Genomic DNA, 26,542 nt, shown 5'->3' with positions numbered 1-26,542 from the left:
TGAGATGTGGTAAATTTTTGTATAGTACACGTCAATTTCACTTAAAATGACTAAATTTTTATTACTTCAAACTCATGTTTAAAGAAATAAAGAAAAAAGGGGCATAATTTTCTAGTGTTTCTCTAATGTGACAGTGAATGGTGATACAATTTTGCTAATCTGTTTTGTGGGCTTTGGAGAAACAATTTCAGTGTTCCTGTAGTATAGCTTTATCCCAACAAAGACATGAAATAATGATTGCCAAGGAACAAGAACAGTTTGAAGGCGTGATCTTGAGGATGTAGAGTGGAAAACTTAATATCATATTCACTGGAGTTAGTGGTAGCTTTTCTCAGCTGACATATGTATCTGGTGCCTAGTGAAGTGAAAATATGTGTTGTCTTTCCCAAGATTCTTCTTCTTCCTTGGCTGGTGATTAAAGACAACATGATGGGAATGTTGGGAGAATACACCTCTTGCTATGCACCCTTCAGATCTGCATTGGCTTCTTGGTTATTAGCCAAGTAATTAACCTTCTAGACAGAACATAGTAGTTTCCAGCATGCCAACTGCTAGAGTCAGGGAAGATCAGGAAGATGATATGTTATCTTGAAAAGTCAGCATGAGGGTATAAGATAGCCACATGAGTTGTGACTGCTGATGACAAAGTAGAAAATAGCAGTGTATATTTTGTGACCTTCAAAAGTACATGCACTTTCCCCACCCCCAGATTGAGATAGAAGCTGAAAAAGGAATTCAGGAGTCTCTAGCACACAGGACATGCTGTGGTGAATTAGAACTGAGTCATGATTTTAAGACAGGAAAATGGGTTTTGTGAAAGAATGCTGTTCACATATGGACTACAAATGAACCAGTTGGCAAAGGCACCTTGGAGAAACACCAAGAAGCAAGTATAAAAGCTTCACTCATGCATTTACATCATGGATATTATCATGCTAAATTCTTCTTAAAATCACCATGAAGTGTGTATTGGGATATTTTCACTCTTGAGCTTTTCACTCCACAGTAAATGAAGTGATAGTTTTACTACAGTTTATTCCTGTTCTTTGTGATTTAGATTGTGTGTGCACTCTAGAAATGCTATCAGTACACAATGACTAGTTAGTACAATACATGCTTGTTACTTGTAAATTAAAATGATGGGATTTACCCTACAATTAGATCAGTATAAGATTGAGCACATTCTACTCAGGCTAGTAGATTTTCCTTTTCCCTTCCCTTCCCTTCCCTTCCCTTCCCTTCCCTTCCCTTCCCTTCCCTTCCCTTCCCTTCCCTTCCCTTCCTCTTTAAATTGTTTCCACTACCAGACTGACTTGTAAACAATTCATAAGATGCTGTGTGGGGAGGTGTTGGAGTCTCTGGAGACACTAAGCATTACAGAGCTGTAACTCTCCAGGGCTCTAGGGAACTTATATCTATGAGAATTTGCTGTACTCTTTATGTGCTGCTGGGTTTGTACACATGTAAATGTACCTGTGTAAATGTTCTGCTGAAGAGAAACTATGCTCCTGTTTCTTTCTATGTCACTATTAGTGGCATACTTACTCCTTACCCAACAGTTACATTGTGTGTATCCTTCTGAAAAGGTCAGCAAAAATCTTGTAGACGCTAAGTATATTTCCTGCCTCAGAAGATGCTTCAAACCCTCATTGACAAAAGTAACCTCACTGAAGAACCTCACTTTACATCTTTCACTTTCTCTGGGCATAATCTTTGAGAGTATCAAGTCTGTATCCCCAGATAAAGAAACAGACACTTTGAGCTTCACATTTTTCTGAACTCCATTGTAATCCATTGTTTTTTTGGCTTGAATCAACTATTTCTTCTCAAAACTTTTCATTGTATCCCAGCTTGTTTTTTAGAAGATTGATGCTGGATAGTGCTGTTACACAGTCCTGTACCACAACATCAGTCCTGACAAAATTGGGTCCTAATTTGATTTATTGTATGTCAGTCCTCTTACTTCTCCTTTACTCCAACTCAGAATTAGTATTCAGGAACTACAGGTATTTTGGTCAATACAGCAGCTTCCATAAAGCATGTGGTTTGTTGTGTCATTTGGGTTTTTAGCTTGTTTGTCTCACCAGGCTCACTGGGAGAGTCAGAGGTAGGTAATATACATATCATTAGTTATAAAATTAAGTTTATAACTTTCTTGAGACTTAAAGATTTTGTTTGTTTGTCTGTTTGTGTGTGTGTGTGTTCCATTGTTAAACTGGGACACTAAAGTGGGAACGGGAACCCCAGGGTCACTGGAAAATCACGCTAAATGCTGAAGAGAAAGATAGTGTTGAAAGTAAGGAAGAGAGGATAATGATTAAAATCTTCAGTCCCATAAATAAATAATTATCAACTGGAATGGCTGGAATATGATGACTTTCATCACTCCAGCTCTTTGTCATTATTTCTGAACTGATTTAGATTGCATGAGGATTTTGGATACCTGAGTAGGAAATGTAACTACCTCTGTAATCTCCAGGATGCTGTGCATGACATTAATTCGCCAGTTGTTTACTTGTGAATTCGTTTGTTGTCATTCCTATTGCTTTCACTATTGGATATTTATTTATTTATTTATTTATTTATTTTTATCGTTGCTAAACATGTTTGGGTTTATTTACCACAAAACACAGTATTATAAATTACATTTACTGGACTACAGGCTTTAAACCCTGAATACTGACCCTTATATTTGTCTCTAAAATCTTCACCCAGTCTAACAACTACAAGAAGGTCACCCTTTAGAGAATAAAGGATAGCTCTAGAACCTTCTGAGTCTTTTCTTCAGTAGTTAGATGAAATTTGTTAGGTCTTTACTCATTAGCTTCTATCAGCTGAGACAGTCAGTAGGTTTTCCAATTAGTGATTGTATTAGCAGTTCTTGTTATTTTTTTTTCAGAGTACCTTTTATTTGCAGCTGAGCTAACATTAGCAAAGGTGCAGGTGTGAGTTTGAATCTTACTTAAGAAGATCACTACTACTTATACAGCTTGCTGCACTATTTGGCTTAGGCTATGTTACTCCAGCTAGCTTCATTCCTCTGTCTTTTAATGCTGATTCAGTTGCATCTCTTTCGTTGTCAATAGGTATACGTAGTTGAAGAACATGGAATGGATATTCTTATGTGGTCTTCTAGTAGAAATAAAGAAAACAAATGGATGTATGCAAACGTGGTCCTCTCCAGTAACAGCCCTTTCAGAGTTGCTTTTGAAGCTGAAGTGGGGCAAAGTGAACCCACAGAATTCGCTCTTGATGATATTTCTTTCACCCCAGAGTGTATGGATGGAGGTATGTTATTACACAAATATTTACAATACCCATTTTCTCTTCAAGAAGAGGAAAATTGGGGCATTTCATATCTCTGTGAATCGTAGATACAAAATCTTGATTTTACTTTTTTTAAATAACTGCAGTACTAATATATTTTTATCACGTTAAAAAAAATAGCAAAAAGAAATAACAGCAAGTCATGCAATGGTGTGCTCTCAAAGGAAAGAAAAATGTGCAAAGGAGAGTAAATCAAATTTATTGTATATAACACACATGGTAGATTTTAAAAGTAGTGCCTTTTCCCCTAAAGGAAAGGAGCTAGTACACCTATCAGAGTGATTCCTATCTATTTGTTGGCTGAATGCAATGTCTGAATAAATATATTTGCCTGTGATTGTAAAAGACGGTTTTGTGTTAAAACTTGCATCTGAACGTATCATTAATTATAGCAACTCAGTATGTTACTGGCATCGAGGGCCTGTAAGTATTTTTATGAAGCATGTTCAAGAGGGATTTATCATCACTCAACTGTAACAGTTTTCTGTTGTATGAGAATAGTCAAAGAAGGACATAATTTGAGATGGAAGAGTTTTATGAGTATCAAAGTGATTCACAATTATTTTAAAAAGAAAATGATTAGTTCTTGTATCTTTTTTTCTCCTCACCAAATATCTCAGAAGTATAACAAATTTACCCTGTCATCAAGCTCTTTGAGAGTTTATAATCTAAATTCTGCTAGACAAGTTAAGTGACTTGAACTCTGTAAAGAAAATGAATTAAATTCTAATGCCTTATAATGTCATACTTAATTTTAAAAAAGGAAAGTATGCGTGTGAATAGGGATTCTGATAGGAATATCAGCCATCCCATTTTCTAAGGAGAAAAGGAAGAGGGGGAGGGAATGAAGAAACAGAAAGTTTCTGTGTAGATTTTCATTCATAAGAAACAACAGGGAACAATTATGGCTAAAGAAAAGGTAATACAGATGTTTTAAAAATGCTCTTGAATGGCATTCTATTTATACAGCTCTTATTGTTCAGATGGGATAGCTTGTGTATAAATTAGTTGTGAATCTGTTCAATACACTGTTTTTCTTATTGTGATGATTAAGCAGCTCCTTGGAGAATTAACCACATGCTGATTAAAGCTTCAAGTGAAATATATATTCAAGTAGGTGGCATTTTCTCCATCTCAATATCAACAGAAGTTTTTATTTTCCCACCAGTAAGCTCAGGAAAAAATTATTTTGGAATGCACTACAATGAGCTGCAAACCACATAAATAAACAAGTGCTTGTTCTACCCTTATTATCTTAATAACTTCTGTTAATCATACCTTAAGAATTATTAAGCATGAAAATGCCTAAATGTAGCAGAACAGGAAGTGAAAATGTCAAATGATATATTTTGATCTATATTCCAATAATGTATATAAAGCAAATTTCTATTTTTATGGTACTCTGGCAATCTATTATGAACAGGCATGAATTCAGAGGGAGGAAAAGTCTTCCTTGGAAAATGTATGCTAAGGTATCTTGAAATTGTAACTACAGAAATAATGTAATTTTTATGAAGTAATGTTTTCTAATTGGCTTCAGAGATTTTCCCATTGTAGAATATTTCTGAGTATCTACCTGTGTCATACTATGTACTCCTTGAAAATATGGTATATCATAAAACTTATTAGCTATATTGATAATTATATAGAAGTAACCAGTATGATTCAAAAACACTCAAATATGATTAACTAAATTGGTTACCTATGTAACCAATATGAATCAAAAACATCTTATCTACATGCAGCCACCTAAAAATAAATCACATAGTCTTAGTTGGTTATCTAGGCTCCTTGTCCAGCTGCAGAACACACAGATGTCTCCAGGGGTCAACTTATTCCTTTCTATGATAAGCTGGCAAGCAGTCTGGAATTAGTTCTTACAAGCTGCAATACTTAAAAGAGGGAAATAGTAGTCTTGCTGTATTCTGCATTATAGTATTGTTGTCTTATCTGAAAAATAACTTCGTGGACATGCTTAACTTAGGTGCAGGATGCTTGTCTTTGCATTCACTTGTGTAGAAACTAGAGTATCCATTTTTATGTTGATTTTATGGTATAAGTAAGATCTCTACAGAAATTCTGTATGAAATATTGTTCTTTTTTTTTTTTTAATGCTCTTGCAAAAGTGACATAGATTACCCTAAAAACAGCCTAGGTAAGGTTTTGGTTGTCCCTGCCCCCCCCCCCCCCCCGCCCCCAGTCAGTAAAGGATATCAAAAGGAATGGATATTAAAATGAATGAAGAATAAAATACTCCCCCCTCTTTGTCCTGTCCCTCCACCCCCCAAAAAGAGATATGTCCTAATTTGCATTAATTTGGTTAACAGAATTTCTGAAGTTCTGAAGGTCATATTTTCTGATACCTCTCAGCTGCTTCTTCTCCTATGAATTAACAAATTCTTTCTGAATATACACAGTTATTATTGGAAAATAATTTAGCATTAAGTGATTATTGGAAAGACATCAATTAACAAACATTGGTTGCAGGAGGTCTTTTTCATGGTTTTTAATTCCTGTCACGTAACATCTCTCTTCCATACTCTGTTGTAAATTCTCTTCCACTCATTTAAGCCCATTGTGTGGAATTAGGATATTAAGCCTTCTATCCTTACAATATTTTTTTATACCTCCATTTGTAACCTACAGTTTGCATTAAATATCCTAGATCCATCCTCCTCAAACCTGATGCTTCCACAATTCCAAATTCTGTTAATGCATCTCCAGTTCCTCACTTAGCCAGTCATCCATTCTCAGGCCTTCTAATTTCATATTGCCCACACATTCTCATAGAATCATAGAATATCCCGAGTTGAAAGGGACCCACAAGGATCATCAAATCCAACTCCTGGGTCCCCAGAAGACCACCCAAAAAATCAGGCCATATCAGTCTGAGAGTGTTGTCCAAACACTTCTTGAATTCAAGTAACTTGAACATTCTCTGCTTCCTCCAACCACTCCACAGTGGTATGTGCACCCTGACAATTCTGCCAGTTTCTTTGCCAGCCAGCCTCCTCTAATGTTATAGTCACTCTTTCTGTTGCCCCAAGTGTGTATTTCTCCCCCATTCTAATAACAATAAAGAATAATAAATGGTATCATGAAAGGCAATCTCCTAGTGAGTTTGTGACTTGATATATCATCTTCTGTCCAGACCAGAAATAACATTTAGATGATATTACTTGCACGTGTTCTGAATTTTGATTTCTCTAACAGTTTTGTACTGCAAACAAGTGTCCTTTCCTAGTCATGCTTGCTGGCTAGGTAGGCCAAATCTGTGCTTGCAAAGAGGCGAGAGAACCACAGAAAATCTGTACAATGAAACAAATCCAGTTGTTTAGGAGGAAGAATAGAACTGTGACACTTTAATCAAGACAAAGACGTGCTTGACAAAGAGTAGCTACTCAGGAGGAGGCTCTATTTTCCACTAATGACTTAAAAATTGAGATAGTAAAATTTGAAATTACCTGCAAATAGTACAAAATAGCTGCCCTGTAAAGAGAGTTCAGTATGCGGTTCTTGCAGAGATTTGAGCAAGAACATTTTGCTTTAGCAGTAATGGTGGGAAAGTTTACCTACTCCACTGCCAGACCTGCTTCAATTTTTGCTCTTCATGTTTATTCAAAGACTTAGCTCAAAGAAGTGTGTATACCTGCAGTACAGTTTTTTTTTTTGTAGTATTATTTCTTTCAGAAGATAGCTTTACTATTGAAGATTTTTCCCCCTCTCTGTATGTATGATTATTTTTCAGCTTTTCTTTAATTACTTTGGGTTTCCTCAGGCAACATGTTCTAAATAGAAGCAATCACAATTTAGCTAGTTGGGAGCTCTAAGCAATAAAGCATTACCAGCAGCTCTAATTCAGGTGAGATTTTTTTTTTTTTTTTTTAAGTACTCAGCCTTCATTAGCCATGAGTTTCTTCAGATTGAAGAATATTTCTGAATGTTTGAACAAAATGTGATCAAGCTAGTCCCTGGCTTTCTGCAGAAGTAACTTGTAGCTGATGCTCGTGCATGGAGAAAGCTGCAGTGCCAGCTGCTAGTAGCACAGGATCTACCGTAGTTCAGCATTAACTGCTGAATGAGATGTACTCTTACCATTTCCAAGGTCAGCTATTTTCTGCTGATAAATGTTTGTGAAGTCTTTATATTTTCCACCAATAATCAAAAAAATTAATACAGGAGTCAGTGAATTTTACTGACTGCAAAACTTGTTACCCATTTCTAAATATATTTTGATTTTAAACTGTTTAGAATTTTGATTATTTAATTTATTTAATAATTTTATTTTTAAAAATACAAGTTAAAATATCCTTACATTCCTAGTTTCAGATGGACCAAGAATACTGAAGTATTGAGTCAGATGTTTATTAATATCTTTCTCTTGTAATTCAGCTGAAAACAGGAGGCATTACAGAAATTCTTAAAATGTCTTTTTTCCGAATTTATATCCCCAAGTTAACATTAAAACATTATTAAGATGCCTAACACGCAAACTTTAGTCCACTCACGTAAATCAGAATGCTATATTTCTTCACTCATTGAAGAAGTAAAATGGAAGAAAAATGTACGTGTAACTTAAATATTGAGATATTAGTTACAGTGTTGGGAGAGTTTTCTCAGGAAGTAAATAAGTAGTAAATATATTTTAAAGATATTATCGGGCTGATAATCCAGAATCATTAAGCCTAATTAATAAATACATGCATGTTTTACACTCTCAATATTGATTCAAATTTCCATCCATGAAATAGCATGTTTATCAAGTGTTCTTCATATATAGTACATTTGGCTTGCCATATCTGCATTTGGCTTGTCACAGTTTCTACAGATAATTATTTTTAATTAAACAGACTGATGCTATTACGTGATGCTATTACGTGATGCTATTACGTGATGCTATTACGTGATGCTATTACACGACTACAAAACTTCAGAAGAAAGGAGACAACTTTATATTTACAATTGTACTGTGAGGTGGCCATCATTTCCAGTCCCATCAAACTCAAATATTTCAAGTGTTAGTGGTCCCTCAAGACATATTACACACATCTTTATGTACCAAAAGTAGGATCTTAAGGCTTGCTTAATAAAATATAGGCATATAGAACTACTTTAATTGTTGACAAATATTTATGCCTCATGACAATTCATTGTTTTGTCATAAACAAAGACAAACATTTGCTTTTGTGATCTCTTCCAAAGATCACCCAAGCAAAAATATTTGCGTTTGTGGAGATTGCTGATAGAACATAAATCTCACTACAAAGCCATCACTGGCTGCTGCTGCGGCCTGTCATGAAGTGAAGTTTTCTACTAACCCCTCTTTAGCGACAGCTTTGTGAACTTATACTTCTAAATACTTAGAAATTCTAGTACTTCCTGAATACTTAGAGTTCTAAATTCTAGTAATGCTTTAAATAAGCACTTTGTGTTCATTTATTAAAAAACAAAACAAAAAAGACATGCTCAGTTGATACTTTAAGATGAATATTTGGGTGCACCTCAGATATAAACAGAAGTGCAAACATCATCCAGCACCCTAGCCTCCAGAGTGTTTGAGAAAACAGCATTTGCTTTTCCACCATTAGTCAAGCTTTCAGTGTTTGTTGATACTGAACTGGTGACATTATTTAGTGAAATAACTAACAAGTTGAAGAAAAATAAATCTAAATGGGTTCCTGTCATCTCCCTTCAACTTTTGCTTAACACTGTATTTTTCATTTGCTTTTTTTCTGCTTTCTTTCATAGATAACTTCTTGTACCTGCTCAATGCTCTAAAGTATTTTTCCCTCTTCTTCTGTTTCACGAACTACTTTTTATCATAATTTATTTTAGACCCTTTTCTACTTTTGTTTTTTCATATATTCCTTCCTCTACAAAGTGTTAAAAATATATTTATTTATGTATTTTTAGCCTATCAGCGTAATACATGAGAAAGGACTGCCAGTGCTACGACTATCCTCCTGTACCCTACTGCAGCTTCATTTTCACCTGGAAGATGTGTGTACAACAGGAAATATCATTACATAAGGATACATTGGAGATAAAGGGGCAACTCAAATAATAGAAAGCAGTCAGTGCAGACAGGAGAACATGCTGTCTCTGTGTCATCTGTTATGGTGGAATTGCACAAAACTCAGTGTTATTTCCCAGACTTGTGTTAGATAGTCTTTTGTCTGATGTTGTCATGGTTCTTGACTTCACCACACAGGTTACCAACAAAATGGTCAGAGATCTGCCGTGTAGGTGCTCAAGTACAGTAAAATCAGTGGTTGTTGACTGCTTTCGCTTAGGTGAAAAGATGGCTTTGACATGCCGTAATGTGTCCAAATCTTTCCATTGCTTTGTAGCAAAATACAAACTAGACCTGCTGCAAAAGTTTTAAATAATCCTTGCTTTGAGCAAGCTTTCAGTTTTTGTAAAGTAAAGCATATCAGGATCTGTGAATTACAATACTGGATTTGGCTCCACAAACCCAAGCCAACTAATACTTTACTTTAAAAAAAAAAAAAAAGCCCACAAAGCTTCTCACTACCCCAAAACCTAATATACTCCAGAAACTGAATCTGCACGTTCTTTGAGCCATCATCATGACAGGTGGATGGATCTACTCCTATGGATGGTCTTTTCTAACTTTCCATGGGAGATAATGCTGCAATGAAGAGCCGTGACAAAGGAAATTGTATTTTAGTCAAAAAATTTAGGACAGATATGTTCAGAACTTCAGATCAGCCATCATATGACAAAGGTCCAGCGAGTACCATAACCTGTCCCCAGTAGTGGCCAACTAAGGATGTCTGGGGAAGAATATAACAGAAAGGGAACTGCATGTGCTGGTTCCCCTGATATTTTGCCCATTGCTCTGAGCCACTATAATTTTAATTGCTCTGTGTTATCTTAAAGGTATTTAATTTTCAGAAAATATTGAGTAGTCATTCTTCAGAAATTGAGTCCCTTGTCATTTCAGATTAGAAACCTCAAAGCTCATCTGACAAAAGCTTAGAGGGAGTTGATAATCCACCTCTGAAACTCCCAGAGCCTGAGTGCAGGAGACACTGGAATGGTTAACTGTCTGAGCTGCTCATACTACAGCATTAGATCATGGGGAAAAACTCTGTAGAGGAGACTTAATTTCTGATTTCTTTAAGTTGCAGAGCCAGGGGAATCACTGTTAGCTTGTCTGCTCATGCTGTAGTGAAGCAGAAATCTCTCTCAGATTGAGAGCTCAGGGAGTTTCTTTCCTCAAGGGCAAGAGATGATTCAGGGGAAGCTGCTGGAGGAGTCTACCTGTAAAACAAAGGAGTGGAAGAGAGAAGCAAGGAAGAAGTGATAGAGGACTGGGGATATTTGTGAATAGTTTCTCTAGTTAACTAGTCTCTCCCTGAAACTAATCAGAATGTGGTTTAGAACTTCTTTGCTTGGCAGAGATAGGACATTCCTGCATTTTTAAAGCAAAAAAAAAAAAAAAAAGGTACAGAATAGCACCTTAGAGAGATTCTTCAGCCTATTTCAGTATCTTCCTGTGCACAGGCCTAGCTGTCAGTGAAGCCACAATTTTCGCGAATTTCATAGGAAGAGAAGTAGGGAATATTTCTAGGATGAGACAGTTAGAGAACATAAACTAGCATAATTAGTGGCAAGTCCTGAATGCAATTGTATCATGCATAAATAAACATATTTGTCCAAATTCTCCAGTTTCTCTCTGCCTTCTTATACTTTCAGAATCTTGAAATCTGAGTCAAGCTAGTTGCTTTTTAAGAGATTAAAAGTCTTTGGATTTATTAATAGTGTTTTAGAATCATCTCATTTATTTACATACACATGCACAACAATAAAAAACAAACAAAAAAGACTCAGATCAGAGAGGTGATGCTTTACATTTAGTTTGTTCATAAAAAAAATATTATTGGAAATAATTGTTTTCATGAGACTGTGTTGGAGAGAAGAAAATTCTCAGATTTCTTCATTAGGTAAGACTTACTTTTCTCCTCATCTAGAGTAAAGCTCAGATTTATCAAATTATGAAGAGTTTACCAGAGTTTTTCTTCAGGAGATTCTTAGTAGGTGATGGAAAATTTGTAGCTGTACAAACTGCTTTTCATTAGAAGTTAAGCTGAGAAAAAAAAAAAAAAGCATAGCATTGTGTTACCGCTCCATCTATGAAAATTGTCCTGATAACCAGTTGTTCTTTTCTCTACTCTAAGCCTGTCCCCTATCACTTTGCTGGAAACTAAAGCTTCACAGTTTCTCCAGTTCTTTGTTGCTCTTAATAAATAAATAAATGCATTATGATAACAGGCATAGCTTGCAATTTCTGGACTGCTCTTAGCAGAAATGTGATAAATATTGCTATGGCTGTTCATAGGTAGTAAGTAAATTCCAGTCTTTACTGGTAGATCTCTGAGTGGAAATTATATAGCTTGATTTTACTAGCAGCATGTTACTTATGTGTGCAAATAGGGTTCCTTTAAAATACATTCTGCACAATTCTGCACAGATATACAAAACTGTGATATCACTGGGACAAGTTCTGGTTTTGTTAAATTTGGCTTTGTAACAGAGTTTCTGGGATCTTTTCCAGCACCCTGCCCTATACGTCTGTATTCTCAAAAGGGGAAGAGAACTATATATTCAATTATCCATGCTCAATTCCCCACATACACGTACCCTTTTTTTTTTTCTTTAAGCTTTGACATGAACGTTTTATTTTGTTGCAGATGCCTTACTTACATAGATAAAGACTCATGGACAGCTTGTAAAAGTATTTGAACAAGTTCAGTGCATTGAATTTTTTTAAACGAGGTTGCTTCCTTGCAGCCACCTTGAATAGGCTGATTTCATGCCCTGATCCAGCGTGTACTGAAGTGAAAGTGAAGACTGCCACTTACTTCAACTTAATTAATGCACTGGATTGGGTCTGAAATTAATTTATACTCTTGTCTAATGGAAACTGTTGGAGGGGTTTATTTTTGACTCTTTTAGCTACAGTTAATAGGTCTGCAGTTTTTATTAGATTTAGTAGGCAAACTACTTATGCAAATGTATCACACAGATTGTTAGTTTTCAAGGGTCTGATGCAAGACCCATTAAAATCAATGTCTGCCCATTTACCTAAACGGACTTTAGAGCAAGCTCTCACACAACTGAGCTAATGCTGCATAATAGTGTGTGGTAACATTATTTCATGCTTTCTGGTGTTGATTTTAATGCCAATGTCTACTAGTCTTAAGTAGAATTCACTGTTAATAGATGATACATGAATATATGGAGACCTACTCTGCAGGAATCTTGGTATCTGAATAAGGAAGACAGAAAAGAAATGCATATCATGGAGGTCTTGTTTCATGTAATTTAAGTATGTTTGTATGTTTCTGGCTGTGCTAATGACTGTGTAATATGAACATTTATACTATCATTTTATATTACCATTTGGGAAATAGCAGCTATGCTGTTTCCTGTGGCTGGACTCGTGTCACATGTTGAAGCTTGGCATGCAGCCAGGAAGCATCATCAATACCATGTGCCCAGTCACACTCCGTAGATGACAGACAACAGTGCAACAAAGCATCTGTATACAGAAAATGTTCATCAAACATTTCATAAGTATTTCAGAAATCCCCATCCCATGAATATGGAATTGTGTTGTTGACCATGAGTACTTCATTCACAGAAGACTTTTCACACTGTAAATCATCCCAAATCATCAGCTCCAAAACTCTATTTAGTGTAACAGATGTTTTGATGGTTAACACATTGATATAAAAACATCCCTAAGAGCACCCATTTTATATGACAACAAGGGCATACAGGTATATTCAGCTGCAGTTATTGCACTTCATGAAGCAGTACATACAAAAGTTGGCTCCAGGTTTTTGATTTTTCATGTATCTCAGTGTATTGGGCTTGCATGCCAAGGTTTTCAAAGCAGGGGGGGCTGCAGGGGTGACCTCTGCGAGCAGAGCCCAGCAGCTGCCCCCTGTCAGATCAGAGCCAGCTCCAGTCAACTCCAAAAAGGATCCAATGCTGGCCAGAGATGAACCAGTGAGCCAGGATGGTTGGACCTCAGTGAGAACAGATTGAAGGAAGGGGAAATAGAAAAAACAACCAAACAAAAAGAAACTGCTGCTTGAGAGAGGGGAGTGAGAAGCAGCCCTGCAGCCCCCAGGTCAGTGCAGAAGGAGGGCAGGAGGTGCTCCAGGCATGCAGCAGCAGTTCCCCTGTGGCCTGTGGAGAGGCCGCTGGTGGAGCAGGCTGTCCCCCTGCTGCCCATGGGTCCCACATGGAGCAGATCTCCACGCTGCAGCCCGTGCAGGAGCCCCCGGTGGAGCAGGTGGATGTGGCCTGGAGGAGGCTGCGGCCCATGGAGAGCCCCCTCAGGAGCAGGCCCCAGGCCGGAGCTGCAGCCCGTGGAGAGGAGCCCACGCAGGAGCAGGGGGTCTGGGGGAAGCTGCCACCTGTGGGGGACCCGTGCTGGAGCAGTTTGCTCCTGACAGATGGACCCCGTGGTACGGAGCCATGTGGGAGCAGTTCTTGAAGAGCTGCTGCCTGTGTGCAGCCCCTGCAGGCTCACTTCAGGAAGGACAGCATCCCGTGTGAGGGACCCCACATTGGAGCAGGGGCAGAGAGTGACTGTGAAGGAGTGGCAGAAATTAAATATTATGGACTGACTGCAGCCCCCATTCCCCTTTTCCCCTGTGCCACTCAAGGGAGGGAGGGGGGATGTGTTTTTAGTTTGCTTTTAATTTCTTGCTCCTCTAGTCTTTTAGTAATAGACAATAAATTACATTAATCTCCTTGAGTCTGTTTTGCCTGCAATGGTAATTGGTGAGCAATCTCCCTGTCCTTATCTCAACCCTTGAGTGCTTTTTCATTGTATTTTCTCCCCTAGTTCCTTTGAGGAAGGGAAGTGAGGGAGCAGTGTGGTGGAGTTTAGCCAGCCATCAGTGTGAAACCACCACACTCAGCTACCCAATTTCTCTTTGATGTGTGAGGATGCTGGTAGGGTAGCATATCTTGGTCCTTAAGTTATTACTCACCAAACACAGTTGCATGAGCAATTTTCACAAAGGATTTTAGGACCCAATTATAAACTCATAATTAAAATGTCCTTTTATGAAGTACAAGTAGATTTTATATGAACTTTTAAAAAAACTTTAATTTTGATTATTTGCCATGTACAACATAAAAATAAATGTAAAAAAAAGTGCAAAGTAAAAATAAATAAATACATGTTCTGAGCTTGCTACTTAAAAAATCATGATTCCTTAGGTATAATGGAACTTCAACAATTTGCTGCTGTTTTCCTGCAGATCTAAATCCAGACTCAGTGTTCAGAAGAGCAGAGGTTATTTTCTCTGAAATTGTTTTTGTTTAGTCTGCTTTTCATCTGTGTGCTAATACTGAAAGTATTACTGAGTATCTCCAGTCCTGGTTTTCAGTGATCATGCAGCTTGGATACAGAAAGCTAAGCTTTTATCCTGTGTTTCTTAGAACATACCACTGTCAGTGGATTTATCTCCAAATCCTTAAACAGCTTCAAATAGACACTGATTTTTAAAAAGAAACCTGTACAATATCTCTCCCACTCCTGAATGTGGTCTGAAAATTAGAGTCACACAACACTAAGGAGATGAGTAGTGGATTGGGAACATCTTTTCCACACTTTTTACCAGCGAAAGGTGAGGGAAATATTTTTCTGGCATGTCAGGGTTAGGCAATTGTTGAATCGTATGATTTTAAGTTACTGAAATGCCACAGATGGATAGCCTAATTAGTACTGAAAAAAGAAATTTAGATTCTGTTGTTTACATAACTGTCATATATATCTACAGACTGGATATAGTGCTCAAGTATATGCTGAAGTTTAAAGTTAGCTTTTAAGGTTGAGCAAGGTGAGTGCAACTCAGGACAGTGAAAGATATTTATTATGAGTCTTTTATTAGTGCCAGCTCATTTTTCCCTGCAAACCATATTGGTGTGTTAACATTTTAGTTCAAATCTTCCCAGCAACAAGGAAACTGAATGAATATTGCCACTGTTAAGAATGAAACATGTCAACAGCAGATACTGCAACAATGAGCCTAATATAAATGACTACATAGATAGCAGCTTTAAATGCAAGTAATTAGTTTTGCATTAACGATATGTTGCTTACAATTTCTTTTCAGATTGGAATTAGTTAATGATTGTCTAGATTTTTATATTTCCAATTAGTCAGTTTTAACTATTAGATAAATACTAATTAATGTTTTATAAATTTTAATTTCTTTAAAGCAGACACAGTTAATTTATAATTAAGAAAAAATATTGCCTACTTTATGTAAAGAAACTAGATTGAACTCAGGCATTCAGTTTTTGCAGATCACAGCAATCATAACAATTTATAGACTGTTATCCAGAGCAATTTTCATAGTGAATTGGAAACCAAGTAGACAAGAACTAACTGATACGTAATGTGACTTAGTAAACAAGGTGATATTCTTGTGGCCTTCGAGGTATGTTCCCATCTTATTTATGATCCAAAATGATTTTGCTCATTTCAGGATATTGCTTTGGATGTTTATGAATGTACCGAAAACATAAAACAGAGTTAACAAGACCCTTGGTAACCTTACGCCTAATGTAACTTTCAGTGTGAAGACATCTTCACTGCTCTTGGTGAATACTGCACGCTAAAATAATTGGTGTGCAAGTCAGGAAGAATTTGTTTCTATGCATTATTTTCTAAAAACAATAGGGAATCATGACAGAAAAAAATCTAATAATCCTTCATTTAAAAAAGCACTCAGGCATTTGCTTAACTACTGAATTTAGTAAGGGCCCATTTACATGCATGTGCACTTTTTATGACTGAGATCATAAGGCTAAACTGATCAGTGCTACAAAAGCCTGAAGATAGTTTAACACACAAGACCAGATTCGTAACAACACATTCAAGCATTATTGATTTAAGAATAGATTTAAAATTTTATTGGAGAACAAACTCAGGTAAAAACCTACTAGCAAACATATAATGAATATGACAGTTATAGGGAAACAAAGTGTGTTAAAAATACTCACAAATGTTCTGTAAATGCAATTGTTCCTGCAATAAGTGACCATAGGAAAGGCAAATGTATTAACAGTATAGTTGCAATTTGTTAAGAAATTGTGTGGGGTTAATTTCCACTGTAACAGAACAAGCACAGGCAAATTAAAACTGAACTCTGCAGAAGTGCATCCCTTGGTGGAAATGACTGCAGCTTAAGTCATTTTCACTTCTTAAATACTTCGTAGGTACTATGACAAAAAGGGTCAGAGGTAACAAAAGAAAAATATAGTTATCTAATATCATAATTCCATTCTTTTTTTTTCAGAGAAAATACAAACTAAGATTATAAAACAATTCATTTTTTGAAAAGATTTTCTAAAACATAGGACCAAAAGTTTGAAAACAAAAAAACAAAACAAAACAAAAAAACTTCATTTAAAAATAAATTCAGTGTGTTATTAAAATTTCTATAATTATCTAGAGACAACTTTCATATTCCTTTTGAAGTAGCATAAGTGAAAAGTGAAAGTAATTTTTTGAGTAACACGTTTATAGAACACATCATGAATGTAATCTTTTTCATCCCTTTTAAAAGTACATGCCTTTAGGGGATTTATGGTTTAATTCTGAATTCAAACAAACAAAAAAAATCAGTAGGTTATTATTTTTACTGTGTCAAAATCCATTATTGTTGTTTTATGTGCATATTATGACCAATGTATGAAATACATCTTTTCTGGCAACATGAATTTATACTGTCAGTATAAAATGATATCAGGAATATTGTATGAAGCTATTCATTTGTGATTATCTGACTCAACATGAAGGTAAAGGATTGCTAAGCTTGTAAGGGTCAACGTTAGACAGCAGAGTTTGAGCTCTTCTTCCTTGTAATTGTTTTGCTGGTGACAAGATGGTAAACTAATATTATGTATTCAGTTTATCTGAATATATTAGCAATTCATCTTCGGCCAAAATACTATTGATATTCATGACGCAGTTATTTTAGAAACAGAGCATGTTTCAGCAAAGTTCTCCCACTGTACAACTGCATCCTAGTAGCACAGAATATACACGATCCTATGCTGATTGGATTAAAAGTAGCAAAATAATGCAAAAATCCATGTATCTGTAGCATTTGACTTCTGAGGTCAGAGGGCAATGCTTGCACCTTCTCAAAAGACAAGCTAAGACCCACCCATGAACTTTTGCATTTGATCTGCTCTTCTTCAGCATCCTGCTATCTTTTTCAAAGGTGTTGACATAAATTTGTCTTTCCCTTGTTGCTTACGATTATAATATTAATAGTTTCTTTACTCATCTGTCACAAATTGACCTAGAAAAAGATTAAATGCATACGATGAAATTCTAGACTTTTTTTTTCCTTTCCCTGCACATCAAAAAACCAAACCAAAACAACAACAAAAAAGTCAAATTTCTCCCCTGGGAGACACTGGTAGTGTGAAGAACATAAGGTCAGTATAAACAGCTTCTTAGAATTCAGCTTTCACAAATAGTTCTGATGTTTCTGCTGGTAACATTCAGTTGCAGTGATTTTAGTAGGAAGAAAGGGGAGTTTAAATGTCTTCAATTAATTTGTGTAAATGATCACAGAACGTGTTTTTTTTGTTTGTCTGTTTGTTTTCCAGTATTTTTTCCAGTAAGCAAAAATGGAACACTTCTTCCTTTGTCAGTTGTGTGAATAAGTTAAATTTTTTAATTTAAAAATAATTTTATTCTTGTTTTCAGTTGTGCTCTGACAAGTGTTACCTAGTCATTTATTTGATTAAATTCTCTATCAAGTCAGGCAAAGCTACGGAATCCTAATGATAATAAATTATTAGTAAAAAATCTTTGTTTCTTACTTTGCTGATGGTTCAGACCTTACTATGGATAACAGCTTTGTATGAAATAAGTTCCTTGTTAATCATACATGCTCTTTGAATATTTTTTTATCCATTCAATATACAAATAGAGGAAGATCTTGAGGGGTTTCAAGAATATTTTTTAACCTTTTCCTGATACTGGTAAGTTTCCCTAATACTTTGGTATTAACCTTTCTGTACAAACATGGCAGAAGCAATAATGGGATCAAAAGAAATGCTGGATTTGAGCTTTAGAAGCCAAATACTGCAACAGCAGCAATGTAGTTAGTATAATGTGACAAAGTGTGTGTTTTAATAGTGTTCTCTGCTTAGGAGCTGTGCTTTTATCCAAGTTATTTTACTTTTTTAAAAGACTTTATATTCAAAATCGGTTGCCTTCCCAGCAGCGCCTATACACTTCTCAGAGGCAATATAGGTGATTACTGAAAGAAGATAACCAATAAATATTCCTTTCTGGGCTTTGTTTTTTCCTTGTAGGACCAGCTGAACCACGGCCTCCAGCTTGCAGCAGTGAACAGTTCACATGTGCATATGTGCAGCAGTGTTTGTCCCTTGATGCAAAATGTAATGGTGTTCAAGACTGTGTGGATGGAAGTGATGAAATGAACTGTCCCACAAGGACCCCTTCCAGTGTATCTCCGAACTCCTGCAAAAAAATGGAGTTCCTGTGTCCTTCCAAAGGCTGCATCCCAGCCCTCCTGATATGCGATGGTGTGCCTGATTGCCCCCTTAATGAAGATGAAGTTGGCTGCTGTAAGTTACTTTCATTGCTACAGTTATAGCCATGCTACCATGCTAACTTTCTTTCCTAAAACAGTGACATGAAAAAGAGCAACATGATGTAGTGTAGAATTTGTTATTCCCTAGTCAAGAAAAAACATTGTTTATATTGCCTATAATGCGTTACCTGGAGAGACACTCTACATTTGCGAACAATTTTGTTCATGCTTTCTTATTCCCTGGCTATCGACTTTGACAAATGCTTGAAAATGTTTGCATTGTATTTCTGTTAATAATTGAAAGCATTTCCACTGTTTTCCATAGATCAGCGAGTTGCATTTTCATTGTCTCATCTCTTTACAATATGACAGAGAGATTTCTGCAATTCAGTACCATTCACAGAACTCCTGTTCTTTCAAGGATTTCAAAAGCAAGTCTGTTCATCTAGTAGCAGCAATCTGTGCCCTGACCAAGGAGAATGGCCCACAATAAAACACAAGAATAACAGGCTTTCAACTGTAACTATAAAGAGACACCATGAAGTTTCAGATAGACACAAAAGTGAGCATCTGCCCATTTCAAAATGTTTCATTTTTGGCAGATGAACTGAAGCCAAATTGAAAATTCAGTTGGAAGAGACCTTCAAAGACCATCTAGTCCAACTACGTGGCCTCTTCAAGGCTAACTGAAAGTTAAAGTACGTTATTGAGGGCATTGTCTAAATGTCTTGAACACTGATAAACATGGGGCATCAACCACCTCTATAGGAAGCCTGTATCAGCGCTTGACCAGATGTTTCATTACAGGAAAGCCAGAATAATTAGCTACATAGTTTTTTACACATAGGAGAGCATTATTTTCTAATCTTTTAATTCTGCAAGTTTTTTTAACTTTTTATTTTTCACCTGATTAGAACTAAAGCAATTAGTAAAATATCAGTTTCCAGTAGGATAGGAATTACAGTTCTTTAATCATTTGGATCAAAACTACTGAATATACGTGCAGGTCAGTACACAAGCAATTTCTTTTAAAAATGTCTCCATATACATAGGATGGGCTTTGCAGCCTATCTGTATACATGGTTTTGTTGGTGAAAAATATGATTTTGTAAGAGGCCTTAAAGTCTGTGTGCCCCAAAAGCATGTGGAAATTCTACTTGCCCCAAAGATCAAATACACATCTCTTAATTTATCTTCATTCAATCCCGTTGCCTCCTCAGCCCCTCCTCTACTAGAGACGTCTCTGCTGTATCCCATTACATGTACATCCCAATGCCAGACCACAGTAGCTAATGTGTGCTTCCAAACAACTGAGATATCATTTCATTGCCTTTGACTTCTAAGCAATGCCCAGAGAAAGAGGGGAAATGAACTCCTGGTCTATTCAAAGAACAAAAATTCTCTGTAGTTATTATAAACCTTGGAATTGTATGTGAGGTGGGAACTCTGTTACATCTGTAATCATATTGCTACTCCAATATTCAGTTTTGATGACACAAACCTGTAAGTTTTGACAATATGAGACGCGAATACAAAAGCAGCAACTTGTGTTTTTCTATCAAGATATTGGTTGCAGGGCAAAGCAAAAAGTAAGTGGTTAGTGGTGGTTTGGAATGGAATCAGTGAAAAGCTGATTACTGTCATGCACTCAGTTCTCTCACCGAAATATATACGCTATGAACGCACAGCATTTCATCTCTAGCTGTCTACTTTTAACTTGTGAAATGCCATGTAAGTTTGTTGATGGGGAAAAGTGAGAGAGAGGAAAAGGAAATAGACTAAACAGAATTTGTTAGATATTGAAATATTTGCATAATCTATAAAATCATTGAGTGCTGTGCTAGTAACTCCAGCCTATGTGTACTGTAATAATAGACTGTGAGGTTTCTTTTCAGATTTTGTAGAGACCTGAAATTGATTTATTCTTTTTCTTAACCAGTTATGAACACAGAGTAGGATTTCAGAAACAGGCTGTGGGTTTTTGTTTTCTTGGTGAAGATCATGTCGTCCTGATAATTTTAGAAAATTTAAATTCAGGAATTACTGACACCTTCCATTGTGTGTATGCCATGTCTCTTAGCAATTTCATTCATTTAAGTGTAACAATAAATGTTCAAAAATGTTCTGACTTCTGATTCCAGGAATTCATCTGAGAGATTTATCTTCTATGTCCTGCAAAAATTAAGTATAAAGTGCAAAAGTAGGCCAGCACAAAGAAAAACAAACAAAAGTGCTTTAGTCAGATCTCTACTACAACCAACATTTCTACCACAGGAATGCTTTTCGGCATGATTTAGAGATTTATGCAGGCAGAATTTCCTGTAGAGTTTACTCAGCAGTTAAGTTGTACAGTATGAATACCGTATTATACCTACTAACATGGTAGACTTTGTTACTAGCTGCTTTTAACAAAAAAATCTTGGAATTGTTTTCCAGTTATAGATGTTCTACTTGGCCATCCCTCTTCTCACTGATAACTATGGTGAAGAGCACTTTATCTCACCTATTTAATCTATTTTTTTTAATTGGTTGCTTATAATGGTAAGAGTATAAAATAAATGTATTAACATATGTATATTGCTTTCCACAGGATGCAATAACATCTAACCCAAGTGCTAATAGCAAGGAATAAACAATGATTTCTCAGTTCTCTGTAGTACTCCAAAGTACTCTAAAACATATTTGTTGTAGTTCTGTTAAATTTTAATTACCTTGTAAATATTAAAAATGATATACCTTCAAGTGGTATATAATACACCAGCCAGAGGATAAGTGTTACTGGACCTGGTGCTTACCAATGCAGAAGAGCTCATTAGAGACGTTAAGACTGGAGGCAGTCTGGGCTGTAGTGACTGCTCCCTGGTTGAGTTTGTGATCTCAAGGAATATGGGCCTGATGAAGAACAAAGTCAGGACCCTGAACTTCCAAAGAGTGAAGGCTTCATCAAGGGCAAATTATGCCTGACCAATCTGGTGGCTTTCTATGATGGAGTAACTTCATCAGTTGACAAGGGTAGACCAACTGATGTCACCTGCATGGACTTCTGCAAGGCCTTTGACACGTTCCCACATGACATCCTGATCTCCAAATTGGAGACAGATGAATTTGAAATGTGAACAATTCAGTGGATAAGGAATTGGCTTGAAGCTTCACCTAGAGAGTGATGGTCAATGGTTCTATATCCAGGTGGAGGCCAGTGATGAGCGGGGTCCCTCAGGGGTCTGTCTTGGGACTGGTACTGTTTAATATCTCTATCAATGACATAGACAGTGAGATCGAGTGCATCCCCAGCAAGTTTGCAGATGACACCAAGTTGGGTGGTGCAATTGATACGACAGAAGGAAGGGATGCCATCCAAAGGGACCTAGACAAGCTTGAAAAGTGGGCCCATGTGAACCTAACAAGGTTCAACAAGTGCAACTAAGGTTCACTTAAGTGCAAGGTGCTATACCTGGGCCAGGGAAATCCCAGACAAAAACACAGACTGGGGGGAGAACTCATTGAGAGAAGCCTTGTAGAGAAAGCCTTGGGGGTTCTGGTGGATGAAAAGCTCGACATGAGCCAGAAGTCTGCACTTGCAGCCCAGAAATCCATCTGCATCCTGGGTTGCATCAACAGAGGCATGGCCAGCAGGTCAAGGGAGGTGATTGTCCACATCTAGTTTGCTCTCGTGAGGCCTCACTTGGAGTACTGTGTCCAGGCTTGGTCCTCCAGCACAAGAAGGATGTTGATCTTTAGAATAGGTCCTGAGGAGTGCCATGAAGATGATCAGAGGGCTGGAGCACCTCTGCTATGAAAGAAAGGCTGACAGCTGGGGCTGTTCAGCCTAAAGAAGAGAAGGCTCCAGGGTGACCTTATTGCAGCTTTTCAGTACTTAGAGGGGGCTTATAAAAAGATGGAAGCAACTTTTTGCTCAGTCAGACAATGACAGGACAGGGGGGAATGGTTTTAAAATAAAAGTGGGGGAGATTTAAATTAGAGGTTAGGAGGGAATTCTTTACTCAGAGTGTGGTGAGGCACTGGCACAGGCTGCCCAGAGAAGCTGTGGATGCCCCATCCCTGAAGGTGTTCAAGACTAGTTTGGACAAGGCCCTGGGCAACCTGGTATAGTGGAAGTTGTTCCTGCATAAGGCAGGGGGTTTGGAACTAGATGATCTTTAAGGTCCCTTCCAACCCAAACCATTCTATGATAAGTGGACTCTGAGATTTTTATCCTTTTGAGAGTTTTAATTTAGACTGGAAAACTGATATATAGGTGAAAATATATTTTCACTTTAATAACTTCACTGTTATTAATGTCTTTAATATCTTTATCCCAAAAGCACTTGAAGGCCTTTCACAAAAGTAAAGAATAATTAGTAGGAGAAATTTGAGGCTACTTGCAACTGTTTTAACAGTAATCAATATTAATTTTAGTTTTAATGCAATGAGAGAAATAACATCTTTAAAATGTGTTCTTAACATTACTTACCTCTGCACCAATAATTTAGTGTTATTGTCCTTTTTCTCTTAAATGCTGGATCTGTACAAAGCATTGAGCAGTCAGATCCATTGTTATGAAGTTTCCCTCTGTAAGTGGTATAAAAATCTCAGTGCAATAAGCTTGTTCAGGCTAAAGGGATACATCAAGACCACCTTGATGATCAACAGTTATAAATGGGCCAAAAATAATTAGTATTTCTTCTATCTGATCTTCAAGTATGAGTCCATCAGCCAGCCCAGCACTAGGGGAATTAAAAAAGTGTCAAAAAGAATGACACTTCTTACCACAACCCTCAATGCAAGTAAAAGCTCAGGAACTGAATCTCTGTGTAAGTCATAATATATATGACAAAACATAAACAGTACTTTATATCCACGTTTGTGGTCTCCTCAAAATATCTGTGCAGGCATACAAGATCTAAAGCACACACAAAGAATTATTGAGTTAAATATGCTTTATGTCAAATTTCCAACTTTGTTTCTGTTGAAGCTCTAGTCTGAACATGCAATTATATTTACCGACTGGGTATTTTTGTGCAAATGAACACTTAGAAAAGTAGTTCAAATACCATTGGGACATCATCCCCCAAATTGCAAAGATTGTCAAGGATTTGGATCTGATTGCATACAAAGTAAATATGAAATTATTATTTGGTTAGGACAGTGCAACAGAGGGCATGGGACTGCCAGTTACATTCTGGAAAGCTGACAAGATCCTGAGATAGACGGTAGGATATGCTACAAGTGTGGATCATGGAAAGCACCACATAAGTGGAGTGATGCTGTAATCTGTTGTTTTTTTTTTCTGTCTGCCAAGACCTATTTGGCGAGACTGAGTGGTCAAGGGAATAGAGAGCAGACAAGAGTGAGGGAATAGGGAACAGAGAGCAGACAGTGAGGGAATAGTTACACAACAGAATCTACATCACATACATAACAGAAGGGACCGGAAAAATGTGATATCCATGAGTAAGTGACAAAGTGTGGACTCCACTTAGTAAGGGATGTATTTGCCATTGTAAAAGAGAGAGCTTTCATTTGGACCTGTGCTAGAAAAGGAAATAATAGTCGTTGTTGTTTTTATCCTGCTGTCACCAGCAGCAAATTCCCTCTTCTCTATTATGACTTCTCCAGTTGTAGAACATTGTTGTGATTGTTTAAAATCAGCCAAAACTTTTAAGTTCATAAAAGATGAATGAAAATTGGAAACAAAATTTAATAGTCTTCTACAGATTTTTCTTTGAGCTGGTGCTTAGGGACATGGTTTAGTGGGTGACATTGGTAGTAGGGTGATGTTTGGACCAGATGATCTTGAATTGATTCTATGATTCTATGAAATGGTCAGTACACATAATTAAAAGGTTTGATCCCACAAACCCTTAATCAGATGAGCAATTTCATAATTCTGTAAGAATATCAAAACTGACAAGAATAGGAAGGATTTAACTCCACTGTTGCAGTCTAAAATTGAACTGCAGCATTTTAAGTGTAGCTTACTCTTGTAGTGTATATAGGCCAGTGATTTAGATTATATCTAAGGGTGGAACAGATATATCCTATAGCACAAGAGCCTGGCTGTTCAAGCTGGGTTGCTCATTGCTGTATAAAGTGGCTCTTGAACCCAGGAGTAGGAAAGTAGTATGAAATTTAGATTTGGCACTGGGGTATTGTTAATATTTCTAGATTCTTTCTCTCCTTCTAACCAAAGTTAATGTGAATACATCTAACTTTAATGGAGTCAGAGTTCCCTCTGATTTGTATTAGTTTTACGGTGAAAGATTTCAGCTCATATTACCTAAACAAAAGCATTTAAAAGTAATACTTTAAGGCAGCATTGTGTTAGATAAAATGACAAAACAATGCTATACTCTGCAGGATGATGCAGGACCATTGGGTACTTCCTGTAGACCAGTGAGTCAGTAATAAATCAGTACCCGGAGGCTTACATGATTCCCATCAAGATTTTCCCTTCATAATTCTTCTGCAAAAATTTAGAAAAGACAACTGAATGCCCAAGAATAATAAAGGTGTGCAAGTTCCAGTTTTTTAGTATAACAGTTTTCTGCTTTTTATACATTAAATATATCTCAGTATTTGGTTTCTTGTATTAGGAGGAAACTATACTAAGTCAATTTTTTGTTTTGTATTTAAAAATTAACTTCATAATTTTAAAACTAGATTATGCCTGGGAGTTGACTATGTTGTGTGATAGCTTCTTATGGGTTTTCATTGGCATTTTGCATCTTGTTCTGTCAATGTTTTAAGTAAATATGCCCCCCTCTCTTTCGCAAATACAACATGGGAAAAAACAGCATCTGTATTCTGTGTTTGTTTACCTATTTATCTACTCAATAATAAAGCTGTATGACTTTAAAGATGAAAGCTTTTAAAGGTCATGTGGACCCAAGATTATAAACTATAGTACAAATAAAGTTTTCTGATAGCTTTTTAACAATGAGAAAAGGGAATATAGCTGACAATAACTGTCATGCTACTTTTCCTTCCAGCTCTTACAGGTTGTTTCAATGGTTCTTTGTTATGCGCGTCAACTAATCGATGCATAGCAGTCTCCCAGCGTTGTGATGGCATTGCAGACTGCATTGATTTCAGTCTTGATGAGTCCAGCTGTTCAGGTACTTAGTTTTCCATAAAAATGTCATTAGCAACACAAAAATACAGTGGTTTATTAATGAAACCAGAGGAAGCCCACAAACTAGACTGAATTCCCTCTGTTAACCAGTTTACATCAGGCATGAATTTGCCTGGTGAACATGTCAAACAGAGTAATAGTGAGAAAAAGATGGAAAATAACATGCTTAGTTAACATGTGCACAAGGGGCTTTTCTTTAGCTATAAACACATTGTTTAAAAAAATAATAAAAAAAATAGAAAAGGTCTCTGTAATATGCTACTACTAAATGCTACTACTAAAGCACTCTTGATTTTAGCCATTTGAATAACCCACCTAAGTAAGATCAGCATTTCTGAGTTATTGGAACAAACCTTGCCCAGAAGTTTGTTATGTCTTTGCTATATATGTGGGGGTGTGGGAGGGTGTTCTTGAATATGAGAGAAAACATCATGTTTTAACAGCAAAA

At 36.6% G+C, this 26,542-nt stretch overlaps 1 protein-coding gene and 1 long non-coding RNA gene across 3 annotated transcripts in view; one reads left to right on the top strand and one right to left on the bottom strand.

The window, feature by feature from the left end:
- The window catches only part of MALRD1 (MAM and LDL receptor class A domain containing 1), a 268,212-nt gene that overhangs the window by 191,757 nt on the left and 49,913 nt on the right, over nucleotides 1-26,542 (top strand). Inside the window, exons 32-34 of the mRNA XM_035545162.1 lie at nucleotides 3,087-3,288; nucleotides 18,721-18,996; nucleotides 25,952-26,077. Of these exons, the coding sequence (XP_035401055.1) occupies nucleotides 3,087-3,288; nucleotides 18,721-18,996; nucleotides 25,952-26,077 (604 nt within the window). The remainder of the gene's footprint in view (nucleotides 1-3,086; nucleotides 3,289-18,720; nucleotides 18,997-25,951; nucleotides 26,078-26,542) is intronic.
- Nucleotides 1-26,542, bottom strand: part of LOC118247328 (uncharacterized) — a 65,775-nt gene that overhangs the window by 23,257 nt on the left and 15,976 nt on the right. The gene's annotated exons all lie outside the window — the stretch shown is intronic.

This window comes from Cygnus atratus, chromosome 2 (assembly GCF_013377495.2).
Source record: "Cygnus atratus isolate AKBS03 ecotype Queensland, Australia chromosome 2, CAtr_DNAZoo_HiC_assembly, whole genome shotgun sequence".
Classification (NCBI taxonomy): domain Eukaryota; kingdom Metazoa; phylum Chordata; class Aves; order Anseriformes; family Anatidae; genus Cygnus; species Cygnus atratus.
This window is presented reverse-complemented; position numbering and strand designations above follow the sequence as displayed.